This window comes from Cryptomeria japonica, chromosome 10 (assembly GCF_030272615.1).
Source record: "Cryptomeria japonica chromosome 10, Sugi_1.0, whole genome shotgun sequence".
NCBI lineage: Eukaryota > Viridiplantae > Streptophyta > Pinopsida > Cupressales > Cupressaceae > Cryptomeria > Cryptomeria japonica.
The window spans coordinates 735,451,734-735,477,767 of record NC_081414.1 but is presented as its reverse complement, the minus strand read 5'-3'; the positions used below and the strand labels follow the sequence as shown (position 1 = coordinate 735,477,767).

The following is a 26,034-nucleotide window of genomic DNA, read 5'->3' as shown; positions in this document are numbered from 1 at the left end:
AAATTTAACAACCATCCAAAATGTCAATAAATTTTTTGGTCTCCTTCATAATGATAAATGGCCCTTCAAATCCACAAAAATCTGCCAAAATCTTATCTCATTTAGTGAAACACAACAAAATCAGAATAAAATATTGTTTGGTAGCATGTATTTTTGTGACAAATGTCATCTCATTTAATGTATATTTATTATACTTTTTGACAATTGTATGTTTATTGAATACAAAGAACTATTTGTATTGTACATTTTACTGTATGTGGACTTGTCACATTTAATTTTGTCTAGAAACATCCTCTCTTGATAAGCTTGATTTTTTGGGGGTTGAAAACTACGCATTAATTTTGATTGATTGGTGCACACAAAGAAATTTAGTAGTGGTCATCTATTTTATTGTCATTTTACATTGTCCACGAACAAAAGAATATGTATTACTTGCTTTGAAATTTCAGATCTCCTCATCTCTCTTCTTCCAGGTAAATGTGCAGATTTTTGTTTGCATACATGAGTACTGTTTTTGTGTGGTCTGAAATCCATTCCTTTGTCTATTGTTAAAACATTTATGTTGCTGGAATTCAATGAAATTAACATGTTTTCAGTAGACTTCTTTATATTAAATCAAATCCATGGCTAATGGTAATCGTCAAACACTTATACCCATGACACAATTGGAGCAGCTTCTTGTGGAAGAAAGGGTCCAAGATTTTTTCAAAATATTATCGCTGCATAATTTTCCTTAAGCATAAGTTTCCCCAAAAAACCTGTGGTATGGGCTTAAATACAATCTATTGTTTGCTTGCTTATGGAAATATATCATTTATTGTGCATGATAAATTTGCACCTGAGTGATTGTATTACAAAAACTCGTGGTGGTTAGCTTGTTTGTTAAAATTTTGTATATCTCATAGTTAAATGTCCTTGTTAGCTACTTGCATAGAAATTTTGAACTATCTGTTCATTTTTGCTTATTCGTAATGAAAATCATGTAAAGTAATTTTTTGGTTAACCTTTCTAGATGAGCATTGTTAGAGAAATTTGATTTAAATTTCTATTGGTTTGACTTATGTTTTGTTGTTGTGTTCATTATTAGTATGAAATCAAATTTTTTTTCAACTGATCTTTGCGTTGCATGTGAAGTACAGTTCAATTTCAAATTGGAATATTTTGGTTTGGTAGCATATCAGTAACCTTTGTGTGGATTTGTATACAGTTAATTATTTATGAATGACAACCTTTCTTATAAATTGAGAATGCACGATATTGTGATCAAGGTAATGTCAACCATACTGTTTTTCTTATGTTTTGTGAACTACAAACAATGTAATAAAAGATTATATGTATTCTTCAGGATTAGACTAAAATGAAAGTTCGAGTTAGTAACTATATGGTTGAGAACACCATCAATCTGTTCATCTTTTTTCAGCTATAGCATAAGTAGTTTTGGATTTTAATATAACATTTGATATGTGATATTTGTTAAATTTGTAAGTTAGCTTATATGTTGAAGCCACTACTAAAAGTCACGGTGATTTCCCTAAATGACCAGAAGAAGTTTGTAGTTATTTGCTTTGGTAGTTATGTTAGGAATAGTTGGATTGTGAATCTTTTATTTCAATAGTGTTGTGGTAACGTCATAATTGTAAGATAAGCCGTGTTTAGGATATGTCTTATGTTTAATGTGAAAGGAAATGGTAAGTACAAGTTGAGGCAAACTATGAAGGTTATGGTGACCAATTGTCACTGCTTCCTAAATTGGCAGTGAGGATTATGCATATCCTGAGCAAGTAGAAATCCAACTAAAGCTACTTATTACCCCTGATGAGAAATATTAGTATCAAGTCAAAATGATTTCAGTTTTAGACTGCCAAAATATGCATGGGTACAAGGGGTGAGCAATTTGATCCAATCTGCAGAATTTGGTTGGAATCAACTCTAATTTTTGTGTTAGGTGAAGTTAGTTTATTGGCATAGGAGCGTTTGATATCACCTTGTGCTTGCACGGGTGTGTTTCTGATCATATTCGAGTTGTAATTTTTTTCTTAATGCTGGACTTATTGGATTATTGTTATGCAATAATAGGGTTTGTGTAAGATCCTTAATCGTAAGTTTGAAAGATCCTTGAGATGACAACACTGTCTACTGCTAATGATCTTCTAGGCTCTTGGAATCTGTAATTATTTTTTTATTTCAATAGAAAAAATAGTTACTAATTTTTAGTTATATAACCCTCGTAACAAAATAGATGGTAAGCATTCAACTATCTTGACACCAATTTTCGAGCAGAAATAGCAGCCTTTTCATGGACAAATTCTTCAACCAGCTCTCTTCTTAACTTTGACATTGCAAAAAAAAAAGCCATCTACAACTTTTTACTTTAATTGTCTGGATTGCAAGAAAGGTAAGTTTTTTTCTTTTAACCCTCATACTTAATTTGCCGACTTTATCTATATATTTGTCTAATTGTTTGTCTTTTGTTATAAAAATTTACAGAAACACAACCAAATTCTTTGTAGCCAACTGAAATCAATTAACAACTAATTCAATACAGAGCTCCGATACATGACATTTGACAAAGTGTATGTAGGTACTAAATAAAAATAATAAAAAGATGAGAAATTTTCACAAGCTATGATTTTATTTGTAGACTGTCATTTGTGTTTCCTTTGTTGACAATGGTGTAGTAGAATTCAGCCTCTAGTTTTTATCTTCCAATTTTCATTTTTATTCTAAAGAGTTTGTATTTTTTTATAGGCGCAAGAAGATCTACATCTGTTCATCAAACCATTATAATGTTTTGTATTGTAATCTTCAAAATGTTAAAATTTCACAACACTTAAAATGCAATGATTATCTTATTACCGAATAATTCAATGTACTCATCATGATTGTAGTGTTTTTCTTACCTTCTTAGTTTTCTAGCAGATGCTAATAAAAGTTCCCACAATTCTGTATAGGAAAAAATTACAAGATATAAAAATAAAATTTTTTATAAATAATCTACATAAATCTTATCTATCCACTATAAATATGAAAATATTCAATTCTTGTGTATAAATAATAATTTGAAAAATTCACAAAATTTATAGACCAACGGGTAACTAATACATTTGTAGACTTTTTACTTTCTAGGCCATTACTCTCTATTTATGCACACTGTTGATTTAACTTAATAAGCAATTATTATCTTATCATTAAACCTTTTCAACGATAACATAATTTTTGTCTCCAATCTAGATGGTTATAGCTAATACAATTGTAATATTCATATCCATAAGTAACTACGTTACCTACTAACAACTACTCTACCCTATAATAACTATAGGCAGGAACTTGACGCTTTGCGTCTCTTGTTTATTATAAAGGTACCCTCAACATAAAACACCTAACTTATTTATTATAAAATTATATCGTCTTTAAAATTTTTGTAAAATCTAAAACACATTTAATATAATCTATATTTTAGATTTCTATATATTAAATATTAATCAATCATAAATTATTTTTTGTTCTATATTTTATAAAATTAATTAAATTACATAGACATGATATCTCTTCATAATTAATCATTTAGAACCATGTAAACCAATCTTTATCTTTTTATAATTTTTTCATTTTATAGAACTTTTTGTGTTACGAATACACTTTTCATCCTTAAAACGTGAAACATCTAACTTATTTATTGTATAAGTACCCTCAAAATAACATACCTAACTTATTTATTCAGACTTAATTTTCTTTGTATCTATACTTACTTTGTTTAGTACAAAAAAAATTATTTATTATAAAATTTATATTGACTTCTTTCAAACTTTTGTAAAATCTATAACATTCAATTTTAACTATACTTTAAATTTTTATATGTTTTAATATTAATTAATATTCTAAATTCACACACACACACACATGTGCACACGCATGATTGTAGAACAACTAGTCAACCCACTCATACTAGAAGAAGACAAAACACAGACTTAAGCACCAAACAGACAAAATGGAGTAATCAACACTTCAAAATCCTACCTGGTTTATCGACTTAGATCACATATTAATATTTAGATAGAAAAAAATAAAACTAGGGTGAAGGAATACTCTACAACTAATATATTTAGTCCCCTATCATAAACCTATCCACATACACAACTCCCTGCATGCTATATCGCTAGTTGCATGCCTCAGATTAGGCACCTCAACCATGACCATGTTAGGAACTACTTCTCTGATGATCAAATGGGACTCATTCTCCTCCTCTTTTCTATCACTTACCAGACCTTCCTCGCACTTGTAATTCCTAATCCACTCACCACCCTCGTTCAACATCAACCCTAGTAGTTTCTTTAGGAAGGTGATATTCCTTGAGATGATGGGCTTTCGGCTCTCAAAAACCACTGATTCCAGAAAGGAGAGCACTAGTAACGTTATAACCCCCCTCCCTTAGCACCAAACCACAAAATAGTCCCGTGGGTTAGGGATTCACATTTCCTCATCCATATTTGCCACCACTAGGTCCAATTCTCCTAGGAAGGGCTCCTTGAAGATCTTTCACTGCTTTGTACCCACTTTGGACTCACCCATCATCAAATTGACCACCAAGAACATGACAATAATGTCCATGTTCACCCAATAGCAGTGAGTGGTGAATATGAATTCCTCCCCCCCCAAAAAAAAACAAAAACAAAAACAAAAAAAAACCTTCCTCACAACATGAATGATAAGCCCATGGGAGTAATTGGACACTATCTTGAGGCGCTTATCCTTAACTTCTCTGAGAAAAGACATTTTCCTTTTATCTGAGATTAGCTTGATAGGGGTGTCCATGAGAACTGCCACCAACTTTGCCGACTATGCCAGTAACAAGATAAAATATATGAGGAAGGCATGATGAGAATGTAAACCATTGACAATTTATTTCCATTTTAAAGAATTAAAGTGGTATGATTAAAGTCCACCCCCAAAGGAAAGGATCATAAAAAAATCTTGGTTCCATTAGTTAGTTAATGCTTTTGTTGCTCATGTTGGTATTTTGGTATGGTTTTGTCATTGATGTTAACACCTACTGAAACTCTAGCACTTTGGAGATCCAACAACATTCACCGGCAAGCAAGTGACTTTTGCACAGTCACCAGTATATGGTACATTGGCAGGATATAATGATCACCGACACTTGGATGGCATGGAAAACACATGATTATGTCGAAGACATCTTTTTGACACCTTGTCTTGAAGATTGGTTTATTAGAATAATTGTATTTGCATATTTGCTATTACCGGCAAATAGGTCCAGGGTATACACTGACATGATTATCCTTTCCAGATCAACATGACATGCTATGGAGATGATTAATTATTGTTGCACATGCATTAAGCTGACATGTTCAATCGGTTATTGCATCAGATATTGTTTTGTTTGTAAAATGCTTTTATTGTAAATATCTTGTAGAGCCAACCTACTAAAATTGGTCTTAGGTTATGGTATAAATGTAAGATCTTAATTGTAAGATCGGATGTGGAATGCGAAAAGGAATTGTAAGAAGGTATATGTGAGATTAAGCAGAGCTTTACACATAGACATCATTTGAAGGTGAAGCTAGGTTTTTGTGAAGACAATCAGAACTACACTGGTACTGAATCCAACATATGAAGATGCTATTTCAAGCAGTACATTTTTATTGGATTTAACCATCCAACTATAGTCAGTGTGACTCCCATTGAGCAATGAGCTCTAGGTGCTTGGCCTTTCTACATGTGCAGACCCCATTTGTATACACTTACTATCTGCAGTAGTATCATCTGATTGTGGGTAAGGTTTCCCACCGTGGTTTTTCCCTTTACAGGGTTTCCACGTATAATTTCTGGTGTTACGTGTTGTGGATGACTTTGTTCTTTTATTTTATGCATTAACTCTTACTGGTATTGCTATTAACTGGTAAAACTATCTACCGACATATTAGACTGGTTTACCGGTATTAGGTATTAAAGTTGTTTAAATTGCTTTTGGTATAAATTTATCAGTCAATTGATTCACCCCCCCTCTCAGTTGTCCCCGGGACCTAACAACTTGACCATACCAACAATCCTACTGAGTGTCCTTGGCTTGCATATTCACTCATTGAGAAGTATGCAAAGGATGACCAAATCTGTCCCATCATGCTTGCAATCTTGTTGACACAATATTTCATTATTGTTCTACCATAAATGAGATGTAATGGCAGTCATCATGCCAAAGGACTCCACCCACAAAATCGCCCAAGGGTAGTACCATCCTACATGGAATCCGTGTGACAACATCATGGACCACACACGAGATATGCATCCACCATGGCAATCTTACTAGCTCATATGCTTTCTCATTGTCCTCTCTGTAGACACAAGTCATCTTGAAATCATCAAGCATTTGAATCAAATTTTGAATTGACTTCAACCATCAATTGAGCTTCAAATTGGGCATGGTGCATTGAGTGTCATAAGTGAGTCTCCCTCACAATGAAGACACCTCACATTAAGCTCCTTTGTCACCTGCAGTCACATAAAATCAATGAATCAATGAATTCTACTGCATTGTTTGTGGCCACCCTATAAAATTCTCATTTATTAAATAGCAATGAATCAAGTATAAAATGAACTAGGGGAAGAGTACCAGCAGTTGAGCATGTACCAATTGTTGTGAGGGTTGTTGATACTTTTTGCTCTAATAATAATACAAATAAAAACTATTGTTTGAAACATAAAATATCAATTTTTGTGTGTAAATATGCACCAATAGTCGTGGCTTTAAAGTTGTTATTGTTAGGAAATGTACCAATAGTTGAGAAAAGTACCCAGTCATGTGATGCCACATCAGCTACACAAGTATTTGGGCCTCTTTTGCATACCTATTGGTCTCATTTTTTGGGGGCGCTGTTTTGGACACCTTGGCAAAAAGCATGTTGATGTGGCACCATACTTGATGATGTGGCACCATACTTGATGATGTGGCATTGAAACCTTAGTTATAAGCATGGGATTTGCCAAGTAAGCTATTGTAAAAAAAATTGGGAGTGATTTGAAATTTCCACGTAGGATTTTGAGAAGCGCGAAGTTAGGGTGCACGACTACTAGGTCCTCTCCCCTAGTGCTTTATTCTTTTATACAATACCAAGCATGCAAATTTGAATATTTCATTCTTGAGTTAGTGAATCATGACTTACACTAGTTGAAGACAAACCAATTTGAGGCTATAATGAAATATAAATTAGGATGTTAAAGTTCTTACATGTGTAGTTTTAATTTATGTTCAAAGCAACATTTGTGGTCTTGAACTTGGATTAATGAATACTTGTTTTGAGGGTTAAATATATATAAATGAATAATGAAAACTTAGATCCATATAAAATATACACTAAATAACAACTAAATTAGATTCATATAAAATATACACTAAATACCAACTCTCATGTAAAATTATAAAATACAAACCGTAGATTCTTACACTAGAAATAAAGAATGACATAAACCCATAATGAATAAGAAAAATGTAGTTAAGAAATACACTTTTCACCTTTACAACAACATCAAACACCTAACTTATTAATTAAAAAAAAAAAACTTCTTTGAAACTTTTGTGAAATCTAAAACACATTCAATATAATCTATATTTTAAATTTTCATATATTAAATATTAATCAATAATAAATTCTTTTTGTTTTAGATTGTATAAAACCAATTAAATAACATAGACAACATATCTCTTTATAATTTAACATTTAAAAAACATGTAAACCAATCTTTATCTTTTCATAATTTTTACATTTTACAAAATTTTGTGTTACAACATGATTTTAGTGCTTTACGGTTGTAACACTACACTAAAGAATCAAAGTAAAGTCCACAATGAATAAGAAAAAAAATTTAAAATACTTTTCATCTTCACAACATGAAACATCTAACTTATTTATTGTAAAAGTACCCTCAACATAAAACACTTCACTTTTTTATTGTAAATTATAAAATTTATGTAACTTCTTTCAATAATTTATATAACTTCTTTCAAACTTTTGTTAAAAATCTATAATACATTCAATTTTAACTGTATTTTAAATTTTTATATGTTAAATATTAATTAATATTTTAAATTCTCATATATTAAATATTAATGAATCCTATTTATTTTTTTTAATTATAGAAAACCAATTAAATTACATAAACAGATATCTCTTCATAATTTAACATTTGAAAAAATTTAATTATACTTATCTTTCATAACTTTCACATTTTACAAAACCCGTGTGTTCAGGTTTGATTTTGGTGCTATGATTGTGACGCAGCAGAAGAGCATTAAACGTTAAACAAATGAATATCCACCAATATCCGTACTTTAAGGGAGTACCAGTTTCAACGATGGACCACCACTCATTCACCCCCTACACTTTCGAAGGAAAGGGGAGGAAATTTAGAGAAAAATAGAGGAAAAAAATGCAGGCGTCGTGCGTTCATCCTCCAGCATCTTGGGAATTCGATGCGCATAATGCTGTGCAGCGATTGTACAAGCCTATTAAGGTGCGAAATTCAGGGTTTAGATCAATCAGAATGTGTTACTCAGACACAAGCCTACAGCACCTCGAACATCAAGCAGACTCTTTTCTACACAACAGTTTGGAATCTGCTGGAATTGATACCACACATGCCAGGGTATTTACTCAAATTTTAACAATAGATAAGTTTGAAATTTTGTGTTCAGAAATTTTAAAAAGCTGGTGATCTTGTAATTTTGTTTAATTTTGTTTTAGCAACAGTTAATGTTAAATACATTAGTTGAATTGTCTTTTAATAATAGTTAATGTTAAACATCTAGATATATGACTTGGGGGGAAGAAAATCTCTCACATGGCTGGAAAAATTTCCAGCCGAATTCAATTAAAACAATTAGCACCTATGGGATATTTAACCAAATCAATTGAACCAATTAGCACCTACGGGAGATTTAAAATAAAAACTAGAAACAGCTGTAACAATTTTTTCTTTTCCTCATGAGACCTTTCATTCTGTAACAATATATCGTAAAGCCTCTCCATAAAACCACTTGCAAAGAACATATTGTAATATAACAAATACCCATTTTGCAGAAACCTTTAAGTGTCATCTATAAGAGTGCCTGCATATAGCAACCTTCTTAAGATAATTTCAGTTCTTAACGAGATTTCCATCTAATCATAGCTTTTATAGATGATTTGGTTTAGCTGTCGTTTGATAACGCTTACACAGCTCTGTTAAAATGGAGTGATTTGTTATTGTTCAGAGTCTTCTGATTTCTTGATGTCAAAATAGTGCCTAAAGGATTTTTTGTCTAACTGAAAAAGTTCAATTCTTTTTCATCGTGCATGATAGTGTGGCGTGAGGGAAGTTGACTTAGTTTGGGCATTTAAGGTACCGTGTTTAAATTTAGGACGAGGTTCTTTGGTTGTGATTCCGCCCCTAAACGCAGGAACCCGGTAACTTAGAATATAAATGATGGACAAGTAGAAGGGTAGTGGCATATCCTAGCACCTATTTCAAAGAGGGAAGAAATTGAAGAGATCTTAGATAGTTGTGTGGGAAGGAGCACAAGCAACATATGAAGAATATTTGGTCAAATGGAAAGGAAGATTTGTTGAAGGTTCATCATGGTTATCCAAAGTAGATATTGACTGTATTGATCTTCCTCAAAGATTAAAGAGCTGTCAAGGTCACTTCTCAAACTACATTGGGTGTCTAATGCAGGAGCCTCTAGAGGTCTAAGAGCAATCTTTCATCACCCAAAAAAATGGTTAGTTTTATTTTTAGTTTGATTTTGCAAATACTCATGAAGCTTATTTCCTATAAAAACTAAAAAGTCCTAAAGAATTATCTGGAACATCAAAAGTTTCTAAAAGGGCTAAAAATAGCAGGGCTTCTATTTTTAGAAATTTTTTATTTTTGTGTATGGACTTGAAATTTTACCCAAAGTTCGAAAAATGCAAAATGAACATTGTGAGTGAATTTCAAGCCAAAGTTAGATTTGGATGTGAAGTTATTAAAGAATAAAGTTTTCAAAAATCTAAAGAAACTTTCAAATTGAGTTTTGAAGCTTTAATTGATGGAAAGATGCCTTGAAATTTGGAAAAATCGAATGAGTTAAATTTCAAGGGCTTAAAGCACTCCGAGCACTACAATTTAAAAAAAGGGGCTTAATTGGGTGTCTTTATCAAAAGTTATGACTCTTGGAAGTTGAACTATTTTTGATGGGAGTTACAATTTCCAAAACATGCAAGGAGGCGCCTAAGGGCATTGATGGCATATTTCTGGCAATTCCAAGGAAAGGGAAAGATAGTGGAGAGTGGAAAATTGTGAGCAAGGAGGGAGGCAAAAAGATAATATCTTGAAGCTCCAAAAGAGGCAAAAGGGTCCAGAAGGGAGAGAATTGAAGCTGTAAGGTGTTATATTGTTGAACTTGAGGATTAAATCGTCTATTTTTTAGTTTTCTTGTATGTAATAAGAGACCATTTGAATCAATGAAATTCATATATATGTTAAATCTCTATTGTAAGTAAGTTTTGCGACTTAACCCTCATCACTTATTGCAAGGCAACTTTTGGTTTAGATATCACAAAGTAGGGGATATAATGTACAATACTCCCTCAATTTTTTGTTTGTTTGTCTAGTTCTCTAACATTTATTATTGCAAGGCAAATTTTGACTTAGATCTCACAAAGCAGAGGATATAATGTACCATAGTATGCAAACTCAGATTCAAAGAGTACTCAGCAAGCTCAATTTTTTTGACTGGCAACTTAAAAAATTCTTAAATTTCTTAAGAAAACATTTTTCTTTTGTAAAATTCAATTACAAAATACATGAAATAAGTTTTTAAAAATCATGAGGTAGTGTTTTCTATTAAATTTGATTCTTGAATACATATGGATTGCAAAGGTACATCATCATGTGAAGCCAAATAGTGGACACAATGGTTATTTGCGAACTGCTAACTATTATGAATTTATGATAATTGTCTTTGAAGATCATCATCATAAATTTCATAACTAAGCAAGTAAAAAATTACAAGTTTTTACAATTCCTCTTCCCTTTTGTAGTGAAAAATTGGGGGGTAGAGGGTATGGTCCTTGCACTTGATTGAGGCTCCTTGCTTGTCCTAGAAGATGTGCCTGTGGCTTCACCCTGCTGCCAGATGGCAATGACTCCTCTATTATATCAATGTCATTCAATCCATTCTTCCCTTCTTTTGCTGTAGCCACATCCTCCATAGCCTGCCTCTTGAAATCGACCATGTCATCCTCCATAACCAAAGAGGGCTCATCATCTTTCATTGACTGATCACTTTAGGGATCAATCTTATCGAAATCAGTAAGCCCTTTGGTTGGTCCTCCACCTTTTTTGTGCAAAGCCGAAAAACAAGATCAATGAGGTGTTGTTGAGTCAACTTATTATGCTTCTTTGTGTGAATGACATCAAGCAAACTCCTGTTGCTGTCATAGCTAGAAGCACTACAAGGTTGAAACAAAATTTAGAGGGCAAGTGTTTGCAGATTTGGGATATTTCCACCACAATCTTCCCATAAAAAACCTGCAAATAAGATATTCAAAATTTTGCAAATAAACAGTATTCTATTAATAATTGTAATTTATAACTTGCAAGATATAAGACTTCAGTTTTCCTTACTTGGTGTTTGTGTGGTTTTTCCTCATATAGCTAATGGTGAAGAAAATAGCTTCCCCCTAGTTTGCTTATAATTTTGCAACTTAGATATGATGAGGTCTCTCATGCCAACCTTGGTTGCCATCCTCTCTGTCATGCCCCGCATGAAACTAGGGCAAAATACATATAAATTGGAGCCTTCTCAAAACTAAATTGTAGCCTTAAATAGTGATTAAAGCCTGGGTGATGGAAAATAAATGAAGAGTGCCAACCTAGGGTTTTGACAAAACAAGTGCAAGGGCAATCACCATACAAATAAGGCTGACCCAGCCCAGGAAGATAAAAATTATTGGCGGATTATCCTAAGGGGATGACCTATCCAGGAAGAAAGAAATTAATAATAAATTAATAACTCTTTATACTTGGCCGACTTGCACTTGAAGCAAGGCGACCATTAGGTGAAAGGACACTTGAGGGGTATAAAGGAGAGGTCTTGAGGATCATTAAGGACATCAGAAAATAGGAAAACAAAATAAAAGAAGAGGGCAGATCTAGAGCAGACCTTAGGGCAGGTCTGAGGTGGATTTATGATCAGAATTTAAGGCGAATTATTGCAGATCTGTTAGCAGACTTATAAGCAAATCTGAAATTAGTGAAATCAGATTTTATGAGCAGACCAGAAGAAGTAATTGCTCACTTATGAACAATGTATATGGAGTCTGGGAAATATGATATTATTATATGACTTTTGTTTTATGGAATATTGGCAATAATGTGTAATTCTTTATATGTTTGTTTAAATGCTGAAATCAGCCGTGATAGGGGTTTTAAGGGCTTACAAGGAGGGGAAACAGCATTGGGGTCCTCTTCTAAGTATGCCACCTCGTGGTGGTGACTGGGGGTCCCATGAGGCCAAGGGGGTAAAAGGAGTGCTGCCCTTGGGCTTAGAAGGGAAGGATTTGTGTGACACCCTATTGTAAATGCACCCCAACCCTCTATCATGGTGGATCACTATGCTAAGGAATCCAATCATGGGAAGTGGAAAAGGATGTCATAATGAAGGGGAATGGTTATAGGACACCTCACTAGGTACACCACCTTATATGGATGGCAAGGGCCACATGAGGCCAATAGGGATGGTATATATGCTCTTGGGCCTAAGGTAGAGGATCTCTAGGACAGCCTATCAGGTCACCTTATTCTATCTTCCTATGGTTGAATTTCCCCAAATAAATTAGAGATATTTTATGATTAAGTCAATGTTCCTAACCCTAGTAGGAAAGCTACTTGGAGTTGTGATTTTTTATTTTAGGGAAACACTAGGGCATTTATAGAAGGGGACATTACAAATGGTATCAGAGCATGATCTTGCCAGCCTATAGGGTAAAGATAAGTTGATTATGCATCATAGTCAATGAGAAGGGATCTACATATACGTGTATACTTTGTGTTTGCATATAATCATGTGTATGCTCCATGTTTGATTCATACCTAATAAGTTTTCAGCATGTCTACTCCATGAATATCTATGATTAGTGTAAACATATTCCTATCATCATGGGATTTCTATTTTTGGTTGATCTAGAGTATGAGAATAACAATAGTGAACAAAAGAGATGAATTTATTTAATAAAGAATGTTGCATTTAAGGTCATAGATGTGTGTCATGCTTTTAATCCTCTCCTCAATATATGGGAAGTTCACCCTTGATTTATCTTGAAGAAATGTCCATGGGACCAACCAAAACACTTCTTACGATTACAATTGATGAGAGAAAACTTGTCTTAAAATTACAAACCTTGCAATTATTGGTCGAGATCACTCACATTGAAATAAAGACAGTGATATATGCCTCGAGGATCTAAGGGTTAGTTTAGGAATCCTCCCATTAAAAGGACTTGGTTAAAAATATCATTGCTTGAGGACAAGCAATTTTAGGGAGGGCGGACTGTTATTCCCCGCCTGCAACTAGGGCAAAATACATATAAATTGTAATCTAGTTAAAACTAAATTGCAGCCTGAAATATTGATTAAAGCTTGGGCGATGGAAAATAGATGAAGAGGGCCAACCTAGGGTTTTGACAAAACAAGTGAAAGGACGATCACCATACAAATAAGGCTGGCCCAGTCCAGAAAGATGAAAATTATTGGCGGATTATCCTAAGGAGCCGACCTGGCCAGGAAGAAAGAAATTAATAATAAATTAATAACTCTTTATGCTTGGTCAGCTTGCACTTGAAGCAAAGTGGCCATTAGGTGAAAGGGCACTTGAAGGGTATGAAGGAGAGGTCTTGAGGATCATCAAGGACATCAGAAAATAAGAAGAGAAAATAAAAGAAGAGGGCAGATCTAGAGCAGACCATAGCACAGGGCTAAGGTGGATTTATGATCAGAATTTAAGGCAAATTATTGCAGACGACTTATAAGAAGATCTGAAATTATTGAAATCAGATTTTATGAGCAGAGTAGAAGATATAATTGTTCACTTATGAACAATGTATATACAGTCTGAGAATATCATATTATTATACAGTCTGGTTTATAGAATATTTGGCAACAATGTGTAATTCTCTATGTTACCAGGAGACCTGTCTCGTACCCCCTGAGATGCAAAGCGGAGATGGAGACGTGTCTCCAGTATGTGAAACATCTCCAGAAACTTCCTGATGCATAGGCCATTTAGATTGGCTATGGTACCAGCAGTAGAAGCAATTTTAATTTCAAATTTTGTTCAATTTTAAATTTAACGTTAAACTTTACCGCTGTTCTTGTTTTCAAAGTTCTATTTCATGATATTTTCTAGAAGTTATTAAATTATATTTTAAAAAATTGGCATCTCAAAGTACCCCGTTTCCCGGTAATTCTTTATATGTTTGTTTAAACGCTGAAATCAGCCACGATAGGGGTTTAAGGGGCTTACAAGAAGGGGAAACAACGTTGGGATCCATTTCTAAGTACGCCACCTCATGGTGGTAACTGGGGGTCCCATGAGGCCAAGGGGGTACAAGGAGTGCTGCCCTTGGGCTTAGAAGGGAGGGATTTCCGAGACACCCCCTGTTAGAGTATTTGGGTATTTACTTGATTAATTAAACATTCTTTGTTTAATTATTTAAGTTCCCTTTATCTCTTTTACAGTTAAGCTAACTTTAGGTGCATATAATTAATTATTTTAATTAATTATTATGTGCAAACCTAGGTTTTCCCTTTTTAGGGTTTCTTGACCTATTAAAGGTTGAGTTCTTTCTTTTCATTGTAAGAATTACATTACATATTTTTGTGAATATTGAGCTCTCTCTTTTTGAGCATATTCTCTGTGTTTTGTATGTTCTTCAGATTTTGTTTCATTGCTTCTCCTTGTAACAGGTTATTCGGCTTGCAGAAGATCTTCAGGCTCCTGTGGTGTTGTATTTTCTCAACTCCTATATGGTATCAAAGCGTGGATCTGCAGCTGCCTGTTCTTGTTTTGAGATTTTTGGCTTTGGAAGCAGATTTGGGGTTTCAGGAATTTTTTTTATGTACCTAGGGTTTGACCTTTTTTTCTGAGCACTTTGGGCCTAAACGGACCTCACCATCGTGCTCAGAAGGCCCGAAAACCCCTATGGTCATATAAAATTTGACCTATTTTGGTTCCTGAGCCTCTGAGAGCAATTTTTTCTCAGATCCAGGCCGTACGACCCTGGCACGCAGATTGAAAAAAAATTTCAAAAATAAAAAATAAAAAATTTGCCTTTTTACGGCATGCAGGCCAAAATTTTCTTTTAAAAAAAATCTTTGAAAAAAAAAGGGGCAAATAGTTTTTTATTTAAAATTTTTTGGAAAAACAAAAATTTTTGGGGTTCCCACGGTACGTAGGGTACCGTGGGACCCCTGCAGCTGTCAGACTGGGTCCGCTGTCGCCGTCGGTCTCTGGCCTTTCCGGCCCCCGCTGCTGCACTTTCCGGCACTTCCGCCGGCCGCAGCTATCCTCGCTCTGGCCCCGCTGGCCAGCTCTCGCCGCCGGCCTGTCTCCGCCTGGCCACAGCGTGTTTCCGCCTGCCGCCGCAGGGCTCCCTGCCCGGCTCCGCCCGCTCCGCGCTCAGCCTCGGCCCGCCGTCGCCTGTCACCGCCGGCCAGTCTCCGCCCGACCGCCGCTTCCCTTCCTGCGCTGCCGGCTGCCTTGTGCCCGCCGCCCTGCCACCCGACCGCCACCGGTGTGCCACCGGATCTCAGCCCGGCCCGTCGGCCACTCGGCCGCCACTGGTGCGCCACCCGGCCGCCATCGGTGTGCCACCGGAGCTTCGCTCCCTGGCCACCGGACCACCCATTGGCCACCAGACCCATTTTTGGCTTTTTCAGGGGGGGTTTGGTTTTTTGGCCCTATCTTGGGCATACGGAGTCAGATTTTGGCGAATGAATAGGCGTCGGAAAGCTGGTTCCGAGGCTGACCTCATGGTGTTGGAAATTTTTTCCAATTTTGCTGTTTGACTGTGTTTTTTTGCAGTCAAAGTGAGGTCTCTTTTTTGCACTCCGGGAGACGTAGAATGAGCATCCGACCTCCGTTTTTCGAAAACTTTATATTTTCGGAAAGCGTGTTCTGTGTACTTTCCAGAAATATGAGTTTTTTTTCCAGATTCTTCTCCATGCATATTTTATTCAGTTTTTTGCTTTTCAGCACTCTGGTGGATATCGTGGTTGTTTCAGGTCCTGGGATCTCTTTTCTGAGTAGGGTGTCTCTGTTTTGATTCTCGTTTCTATTTCCAGTCTTCTTATCATTGTAGCTTGTAATTATGCAAACGCACTGAGATAAAGTGCCATCATGCATTGTTTACTTGGAATCTTGCATATCTTGTGTCTGGTTGTACATGCACTGTTGATCCAGTGCTATGAGGGGGTTGATGTTTGCCTTTGTTTGCCATCTTCCTTTGTCAAGTGAGTGTTCCTTCCACGACATTCACCTCATGATGATGTGTCTCAGCACCTTTGATGTTCTTGGTTCTTCGTCATGTAGTTGTTTTTGGCTGTCCTTTTCAGTGTTCCTATCCCTCTCCCACTTCCGCATTATGGGGAGTTTTATCTTGTTGGTTCTAAAGCTTCCGTGGTTCGATTGATCAGCTTTTCAGGCTTTGGTTTCTCATGCCATCTGTATCTTCGATTTCAGTTGTTTTGCCTTGTTTGCCTCCTGATTCGAGTAGTGTCATTTGAGGGCACTCATGCAGATTACAGTCTTCTCTACCTGGTCATGTTCTAGTTCAGTGGATGTTCTTCAGATCAGCAGTTATTCTTCGACAGAGTTTGCAGGGTCTTCATGTTTCAGTGATATTCTTTTCCATCTCTTTTTGGAGTAGAGTTTTGTTCCCATGTGGTTTTTTCTATTTCTCCAGTTCATAGAGATTTCATTGTATTTGGGTACCTGATCAGGCCTTGTTGCCGGGACCCATCTTTATTGCTTTCAGTAGCTGTTCTAGGTTTTAGCTTCTCCCTAAGTCTAGCTTAAGGGGGGGTGTTAGAATATTTGGGTATTTACTTGATTAATTAAACATTCTTTGGTTAATTATTTAAGTTCCCTTTATCTCTTTTACACTTAAGCTAACTTTAGGTGCATATAATTAATTATTTTAATTAATTATTATGTGCAAACCTAGGTTTTCCCTTTTTAGGGTTTCTTGACCTATTAAAGGATGAGTTCTTTCTTTTCATTGTAAGAATCACATTACATATTTTTGTGAATATTGAGCTCTCTTTTTTTGAGCATATTCTCTGTGTTTTGTATGTTCTTCAGATTTTGCTTCATTGCTTCTCCTTGTAACAGGTTATTCGGCTTGCAGAAGATCTTCAGGCTCTTGTGGTGTTGTATTTTCTCAACTCCTATACCCCCAACCCTCTATCATGGTGGATCACTATTCCAAAGGAATCCAATCATAGGAAGTGGAAAAGGATGTCATGATGAAGGGGAACGGTCATAGGACACCTCACTAGGTACACCACCTCATATGGATGGCAAAGACCACATGAGGCCAAGAGGGACGGCATATCCGCTCTTGAGCCTAGGGTAGAGGATCACTAGGGCACTCTATCAAGTCACCTTATTCTAGCTTCCCAATGGTTGAATTTCCCCAAATAAATTAGAGATAATCTCATGATTAATTTAATGTTCCTAACCCTAGTAGGAAAGCTACTTGCAATTGTGATTTTAGGGCAAAAACTAGGGCATTTATACAAGGAGACATTACACTCTCAATGCATGTGGATAGGTCTTCCATAACCTCCCCATTAACATCCGTGAAGCTATTTGAGAAGAAAAACTTGGGTTTGAGGTAGTACCTTGTTGCATGAATGGGTTGGTGGAGTTCATTGTTCCACCTTTAGTCAATGATCTCCCATATAGGGACAAATCTATTTGAGTCCCCTTGTAATAGTTTTAAATGGCCTCTTTGGCCCTATTCATGGCCTCATAAATATATCCCATTGAATTTTTCTCCCCATCAACTAAGTATAGAACCCTCACCAGAGGATTTGTTACCTACAAAGTTACAAAGTACAAGGAAATTTAAGTTACAAATTACAATGAAACAAAATGCAATTTGAGGTTTACAAATAATGGATTCAATTTGAAAATAAAATTAAGTTTGAGCTATCTTGACAATCTCTATACCTTTAGTTGCAAAAACATCATCAAATACTATTTTTGTGGTCTTTTCTCCATCAACCTCTTTTGAATAAGTTGAGTTTAGCCATGTAATAAACCCGACAATTTTTTTTTTTTTTTTTTCAATAAGATTACAATGCAAACACAATAACCCGTTAAGGTTAGAGAAATAAGCCAAAACAACTGAAAGGGAACCCTTCCACCTTTTGTTCACCGAGAGCCCAATCTGGGAGGGTGAGAGCATACGGTGTTCGGGGATCGTTAGCACCATAAACTGAACTGAAATTACAATGCACGGGCGGCAAGCCAACCCCTTCTACTTATCCAGCAGGATAGAAACTAAACTACTTGGCGATGAACCAACCAAGGAAACAACAAGGAATTTCAACACAATCACTCTACAGCTTATGCAGCGGGAGGACTTATACAAAAACTATCACTCTACCGCATATTTCAGCAGGAGGACAATACATAAAACTATCACTCTACTGCATATTTCAGTGGGAGGACAATAATTACAAAAACTGAACAACCAACAAGAAGGCGGCTAAGCCAGCCTCTTCCACTTATGTAGTGGGTAGGCAACTCTCAAGAGAAGGTTAGTAGTACTACTACTTAACCTTACAATATAGAATCAGAAGATTATGAATGATGTTCCAATGCAGATTACAATGATAATCAGCTATCAAAAGCACATTACATAAAACACTACTTGCTGTTCTGAATCTGAAAATTGATAACACGCAGAACCAGCCACACCCAACAACACCAAAAATCTCACAACTCACTCAAATCCACACAGAATCACACCAAAGCAAAAGCAAATGAAATATATGGCAAAGGTGAACACTTAGAAGCTCAAACCTGCAATCTTCCAAGTCCGGAGACCAAGGCACACATCCCAAGGCAGCAAGGAAAGACGTCCCAGCAGAAAATTTTGACCAACAAGGAAAATTTCATTTCAAAACAATATCACCTGCCCTTTGGAGGAATTCATTGCCCAAGGTATACTCAGAGATTGCATCGATACCCACAAAAAGTTATTCCAACAGCAGGGAGCAACGAGTAGAAGATTGTTTCAGCCTGTACGCCACAGCAGCAACCCAATCACACCCAAGAAAACTTGAACTAAAGCAGACCAGCAAAACCACATTCCAAAACACTCACTAACAATACTGAGAATACATGAAAACAGCTAGGTACTGTCTGTCAAGTACGAAATTGCTACTTAGCTAGGAAGGCACACTTCGAAGCTTAGATTTCAATCACCAAACCGGGAGCATAACGGTGTATTTTCTCCAAGATACCCAAATGAGAGGCCAAGCACCTGTATTTATAGATTTTCCCCTTTGAAATTCCAATGCAAATGGCGCCCAAATCTGTTTGAAACTCACTTCATTTCATTTTCATGTCCCCTCAAGACATGGTGTCCACTTCACCCAGTCTTCCTAGACAAAAAGTTCGAACTTTTCCTAGGTGAACACTTGCAACATAAAAAATAATGCAAACATGAAGTGTTATAATATTCTCAACGCCATTAGACTTGGGAAATAATAATATTGACAGCAAATATACATCTTTTTCCCTAAGTCGCCCATAATAAAATTAATCAGTAATAAAATAATTAAATATTAAACCTTAGGATAAGGAAATAATATTTAATTAAATATCTTATAAATCCAATACTGATTGTTATCAAAATCAAGGATGAAACTGAGCAATGAGAACCACTAAACTGAACTGGATCAGAGCCCTGGCCAAGACTGGCAAAAATAGCAATGCTCAAACTACCACTTACTAAAAATAGTAAGTCATGAAATACTGCTCTAAAAAACATGATCTTCGCACCCAGAGAAAGAGCTTGAAAAGCTCGGTAAAACTGTACCAGCCAGTCAGCCAAACCCTAACTTACTAAAATAGTAAGTTCACACTTCATCGTAGAATCAAATGCATGCTATGCCACCCTGAAGTTCATGAAAAACCGAGAAGGAAACCATAAACAGAATTGAAGAATTCCCTCTTGACAAACCCTAAAAAGCTCGTGCAGAACTCCACAAAAGTAGGAAACCCTAATTCTCCTTTCCAAATAGCCTACGGGTCTCTGGAATAGGCCACCGGATCACTGAATGAACATCACTGAGAAGGGGACATTACAAGCCATGATTGGCTCACAAACTCTGTTTCAAGGAAGGCAATAAACTAGAAATACTTTGCAACGTTAGAAAAATTAGTTGCACAAGTGTAATCATCTATTGTAAAAATTAGTTGCAAATGTTGGACTGGCTTAGATGTAGGACTTAAGTCAGAAAATTAAATGTACAATACTTCAGTCAAATGTTTTTAGCTTAGAATTCAAAAAAATATTATTGCAAAGTAACTTTTAGCTCAGATGTCATAAGGGAGGGAAATAGTGTGCAATACTTCACTCAAAAGTTTGCTGAAGCAATACTCCGCTTCTTGATGTTGGTCAAGTGCACCATTAGTATCTAAACAATATTGTGACCTCGATCTTCTTGTCTAACCTCATGGACATCTTGAGAGAGGAAGGGATGGTGCTGGCTCTGGCACAAGCATAAATACAGGATATTTATATCCTGGATCCCAAGCTGCCCAACACAATTGGTGCCTGTGACAGATTAACCAGGATGGCACAAGTTGGTGGCTTGTTTTCTCTGGACCTACATGCCTCATCTGGGGAAGCCAAGTCTGTTATGTGTGCAGCCAGGGTTGACCTTGTTGCTGGCTCATTGCCAGATTTCAAAGATTTTCTGGACAACCAAGGAAAAGTTCTTGGAGGGGTGTTGTGGGATCAATGCCATTTCATTCTTGCTATGCAATGCAGGTACCCAGTGCAAGGAAGAAGAGAAAATGGAGGAGAAAGAGAAGAGAACAAAGAACTTGATATCAGTTGACAGCAACTGGGAACTTTTTATGTATAGGCGTTATATATACATGTAATAGTGAATCTTGAATAGGGCAGGTATGTATATTCTATGTATCTCATGCTTTGTTTGCCATTTCTCCAAATCTAGCAATAAAGGTTTTGTAATCATTTTGATCACCTATACAAAAGGGAGTGGTCATGATGGTCACATTTATGTATCGATAAACAAAAATAAGTTAATCTGCTTCAGGTCTAAAGTTCATCCCTACTGCAACATGCCCAGTTTTTCTTAAAGCCATATCATAACAAACAAAAATCAGCTCAAATTCTAATTGCTGAATAGGGAGACAACTTCAATATGGTATTTCTACCCTTCTACATGATGAGGCACTTATGCCATATTGGATATCTTCAACTGATCATCAAATCCAGAGAACTCCTCTGATTTTTGACAACATCAAACACAGGAAAACCTTAGATCTTAAACACAGGGCACAAATAAGCAGAAAAATATAGAACAGATTTGTTTGAAAACTTATGGAGTTATTATTATTTTTTGTTATGCATAGATTGCAACCTATGTGAAAGGTGATAAACTATGTTACCCCGAGTTTCTGGGACGGGGACGGCAGGGGATGGTGGTACGTGTTTCTAGGACTGATTTTTTTTGCCAATTTTGGGGACGGCTAGGGGACGGCTATATAAAAATAGGGAAAATTAAAATACATAGGGAAATTTAAAATATTCATATGAAAACATGGATAAAACATGCACATATATATTATAGAACCTTAACATATAAGAACTAGCAGAGTTCTTATTGCAAATTTGTGTTAAATTGAGAGTAAAAGTCAAATTGCTTATAGAATTCATTGTCAAAATTCACTGTCTATATGCAGAAATTATGGGGACGTCCCTTAGGAGTCCCCTGTCCCCGGGACGGGGACCCCTGAAAAATAAACCGGGGACGCGTCCCCGGGTAACATAGGACTGATAAATAATGGAACTAAGTCAAAAAATACACTATTTACTAACATAAACCCAAATCAAGTAGTTGTTAGATATTTGAATGCATGCTATGAAGAGAGGAAGAAAACTTAATTGCAGTAATAAACCAAACATTTTGTAGTTGAGGATAAGAGATTTGTGATAGTTACTGGGGTGTGCTTATGACATTTAGTGAAACACAAACCCTGATTCAGGAAAGGGTATCAAAGAGTTTGCTGATTTAAGTCATGTTGTTTACAATTGCAGTTACACTCGTGAGATTTTTAGAAATGAGCCAATGAAAATGCCTCGTGAGTAGTTCAAGTCCCACAAAGTTTACATTTAATTGCAACTTATTAAGTCACTGAATCTGGAGCTGTGGATGACAAAGGAAAAAAGGTGGATGCGTTTTTGATCATTTTTCAGGGTTTTGTGGAGGATGTTGGCCAGCCATCTGTTAGCCACCTGTCAATGCATGCAGATAAGTTAGGATTGATATAGGGCAATGATTAAAAAAAAATTTAATCTAAAAAATTTGTCCCCCTTCCATGGAAAAATCTGGCCAGGCAATAAAAGGTTAAGAAAAGTCTATTCTTGTTGATTCAATATTGTCAATTTTCTGAATAAAGCAGCCAAACCTAGTGAAAGCTTTGAGAAGTTTAATGGCATGGAATCCAAGAGAAAGAAATTGCTGCAAGTAATTGCTATAGTCAGAGATTAGCAATTTAAGCTTTAGCCTCTTCATCCGATAATGAACTTTAGCTATGGCCTCTTACATTGTTTGTACAAAGCAGTTATTACGTTTTATAGCATTGTTAGTTCTACATGCATTCATTTTGGAAATACAGGAGGATTAAACACAGGTGAATGAAGACGCATCTCCTTAAATTTCCAGTTTTGTTTTAAAAGCTAGTATATAGTAGAAAATATGAGTCATTCTGACGAGGATCAAAACTTGTGATTGTGAAAGGTTGATTCTTTAAGTAATTTGTACTGATTTTTAATCCGGAAACCCTCTCTTTTAACAATTTATGTACTGCAAAAATTTAAAATATTTAATTATTAGCTTTGTTTAATAACTTTTTAATGTCTGGTAGGACAGGTTGCAAGGAAAAAGTTTGTCAAAGAGGTGAAAGGGATGCGCAATTCAGAGAGAGAGATGAGCATAAGCAAATGTGTGAGTATTGATTTGGGCAGAGTGGCACTGGAAATAGCAGCAGAGGACGATGCCCTGGTTTCACATTCTTCAGTTGCTCTGCCAGTGGAAGCTTATATTTCAAGATTAGATGACTTGAGCATGGAATTCTGCAGGCATTTCTTGCCACAAAGGGGAGATCCCCCACATGTTTTTCCCACGAACTTAGAAAGGTTTATGTACATCCACAAGGTATGTATGCATATTTTCTTATTTCAGTTGTTCAAAATGATTAGAAACGAAATAAGATATTTGATAGATTTCTTTCTCTTTGCATAAATATTTACTGTGATTTCTGTGAGTTGGTGATTAAACATATCAGATGACAAAATACTCTGACTTTTAAAATTGCTAGGTTTGACATAAACAGAGGATAAAGCACATTTACTTTTAAACTGAGTTTTAGAATGATATTAGGCACAATCAGAGAAATAGTTCTAACTTCTGGTAATGTATACAATCTTGCTTAAGACAATTAAGTAGATTAGAATCTGAAAACTGTAAAATTCATCCAATCCCATCTCATTTGGCACAGGAAGGTAAGTTATCTTTAATTTAGTTTGACAGATTAAATTAGAGTAACCATCTGTAAGATCCTCAAACCTATAGAACCTACAATTACGGTTATCCTAGCAGGGGCAGAACCTCAACTACCAGAAAAACATTGAAATCTGTAATGTCCCCACTTTGAAATATAATTTAATAATAAATAATAATAATAAAAATTAAATACAAAAATATAAAAAAATATAATTAAAATTTGATTAAAGTTAATGAATGGTCAAAAGGCATGAAATGATAAGTTGCGACACCCCCAAATATGAGGTATAAAAGGGAGAAGAGAACTCATTTGAATGGGGGCCAGGGGGATAATTTGGAAATCAGAAGTTCAGATCTGATTGTGAAAGGTTGTGTCCCTTTCAAAGGGCTGAAATAATGAAGAGTTGCACTCTTTCAAAGGGTTCTAATAGTGAAAGGGTGTGTCTCTTGCCAAAGGGCATGCATGATGAAGAGGTGTGACCTCTCCCTCACATTGAGAGATATAAAGGAAAGGAATCAAAAGCATCCAGGGAGATCACCATATATCAGATCAGGTCAGAACTGTTGTTAAGTTACAGGCAGTAACATCCTTGTTCTTGGTGGTATGCATGGGGATGTGCTTAATATGTATGCTTAATATAGGAAGCCTGATAATGTTCGTATGCAGATTTTAATAGTAATATTAATATAGATTGCAATAGGTATGACAGTCTTACTTAATTTCATATACATTAGAAGTTAGTGTACTCACAGCCCAATTACTTAATCATTTCTATTGCTCCCCCAATAAGGAAAGGCGGAGTAAATACATCCCAAATTAGGTGAGCCCCAAGGGTGGTCTGGATGGATGTTCCTGGAACCTGGGCCCAATTATGGAGGTGGTGTCATCACGGCCTAGACAAGTAAATCCCTATTCAGGGTTGAGGATTAGAAAGGAAGTAAGAATTGGGGCTTGAATATAGCCGCTATCATCGTACTATGAATAAATATGGTTATCTAGTTTAATAAATTAATTTAAGGCTTAAGTAATGGGCATTGATTATTGGGAAATTGTCAGCCTTAGAAGGGGATATTACAAAATCTTCTAATCAACCAAATAAAGTCCAATTATTTCATCAATAGCTAGGGAAAAACTAAAACACAAAATAACATGCATGGTGAAAGCATCAGTTGCTATAACCTTTATGACATCCCTGGATCAGATCATCTTGTTGGCCTCTTGATGCTGTACTGCTTTCCTTAATAGCTTATCATTTGCATGAGCATAAGATTCATAATTTGGATAAATGCCAGCTCAACTAACTGCCATATTGGGTACTAAAAATAGCACTCCTTGCAACCCTAAAAAATGCTCGATTTCTTTCAACAAGTTTGCTTGAGAAATTCTAGTTCAAAGCAAAAAGAAAACCAGGTATTTCAAAGTTAATACAATATGTGGTATAAAGTTTATCTAGCTACAGTATTATAAATGATCTTAGTTTTAGGCTTTCAGCATATATCGAACTTGATTCTTGGGGAAAAAAATCCTATGCTTTTGTAAGAAAGACAAAAGATTCCTTCTAGTTTAACGTGTCATGAATTACTTTTAGCACGACTAGTCTTGATTGCCCCTCTATGTAGTTTGGGCCTTGAATAGCTCTAATTGCATATATATTTGAGAGAAAATCAAAATTATGAAAAATATGTAAAATTTTAATTGTTTTGAAACATTTGGGCTAGCTTATTATCATGAGAAACATTGACAGAACACAATATGAAGCAGCAAATAATCTTGTTCTTTATCTGTGTTTTTTAATTTAATGTAAACAGTGAAAGTTCCCATGGAGCTGGAGGCTTTGCCCGAGTTTGTTTTAACATTGTGAAAAAAACTTGTCAAGTTGTGACCATTATATGGGCAAGATACACCAAAGAATGATTGTATAGTAAATTTGAAAGGATTTCAAGTTGTTTTCTTGAAGCTTAAGATAGTTTCTTGTGTTATGATCAGGGTTATAAAAGAACACCAGTCTCAAATGCAGGAGATGTAAGGGGTTTATACCTTAACATGGTAAGTTCAACTTGTAATTTTGTAGGGTCCACGTCCATTAGCTTTTTTGTGATGCAGTTTCTTGTGAATATTTAAAGAAAATGGATGCCAACATTTTCTTGTCCATCTACATGGGT

General features: G+C 35.7%; 1 protein-coding gene across 2 annotated transcripts in view; it reads left to right on the top strand.

The window, feature by feature from the left end:
- The first annotated feature begins 8,349 nt into the window (after nucleotides 1-8,349).
- The window catches only part of LOC131032241 (uncharacterized), a 65,105-nt gene continuing 47,420 nt past the window's right edge, over nucleotides 8,350-26,034 (top strand). Inside the window, exons 1-3 of one of the 2 annotated variants that reach the window (XM_057963192.1) lie at nucleotides 8,350-8,661; nucleotides 23,239-23,523; nucleotides 25,859-25,918. In XM_057963192.1, the coding sequence (XP_057819175.1) occupies nucleotides 8,446-8,661; nucleotides 23,239-23,523; nucleotides 25,859-25,918 (561 nt within the window). In that variant the 5' untranslated portion in view covers nucleotides 8,350-8,445. The remainder of the gene's footprint in view (nucleotides 8,662-23,238; nucleotides 23,524-25,858; nucleotides 25,919-26,034) is intronic. The other variant, XM_057963193.2, reaches the window with a different exon arrangement.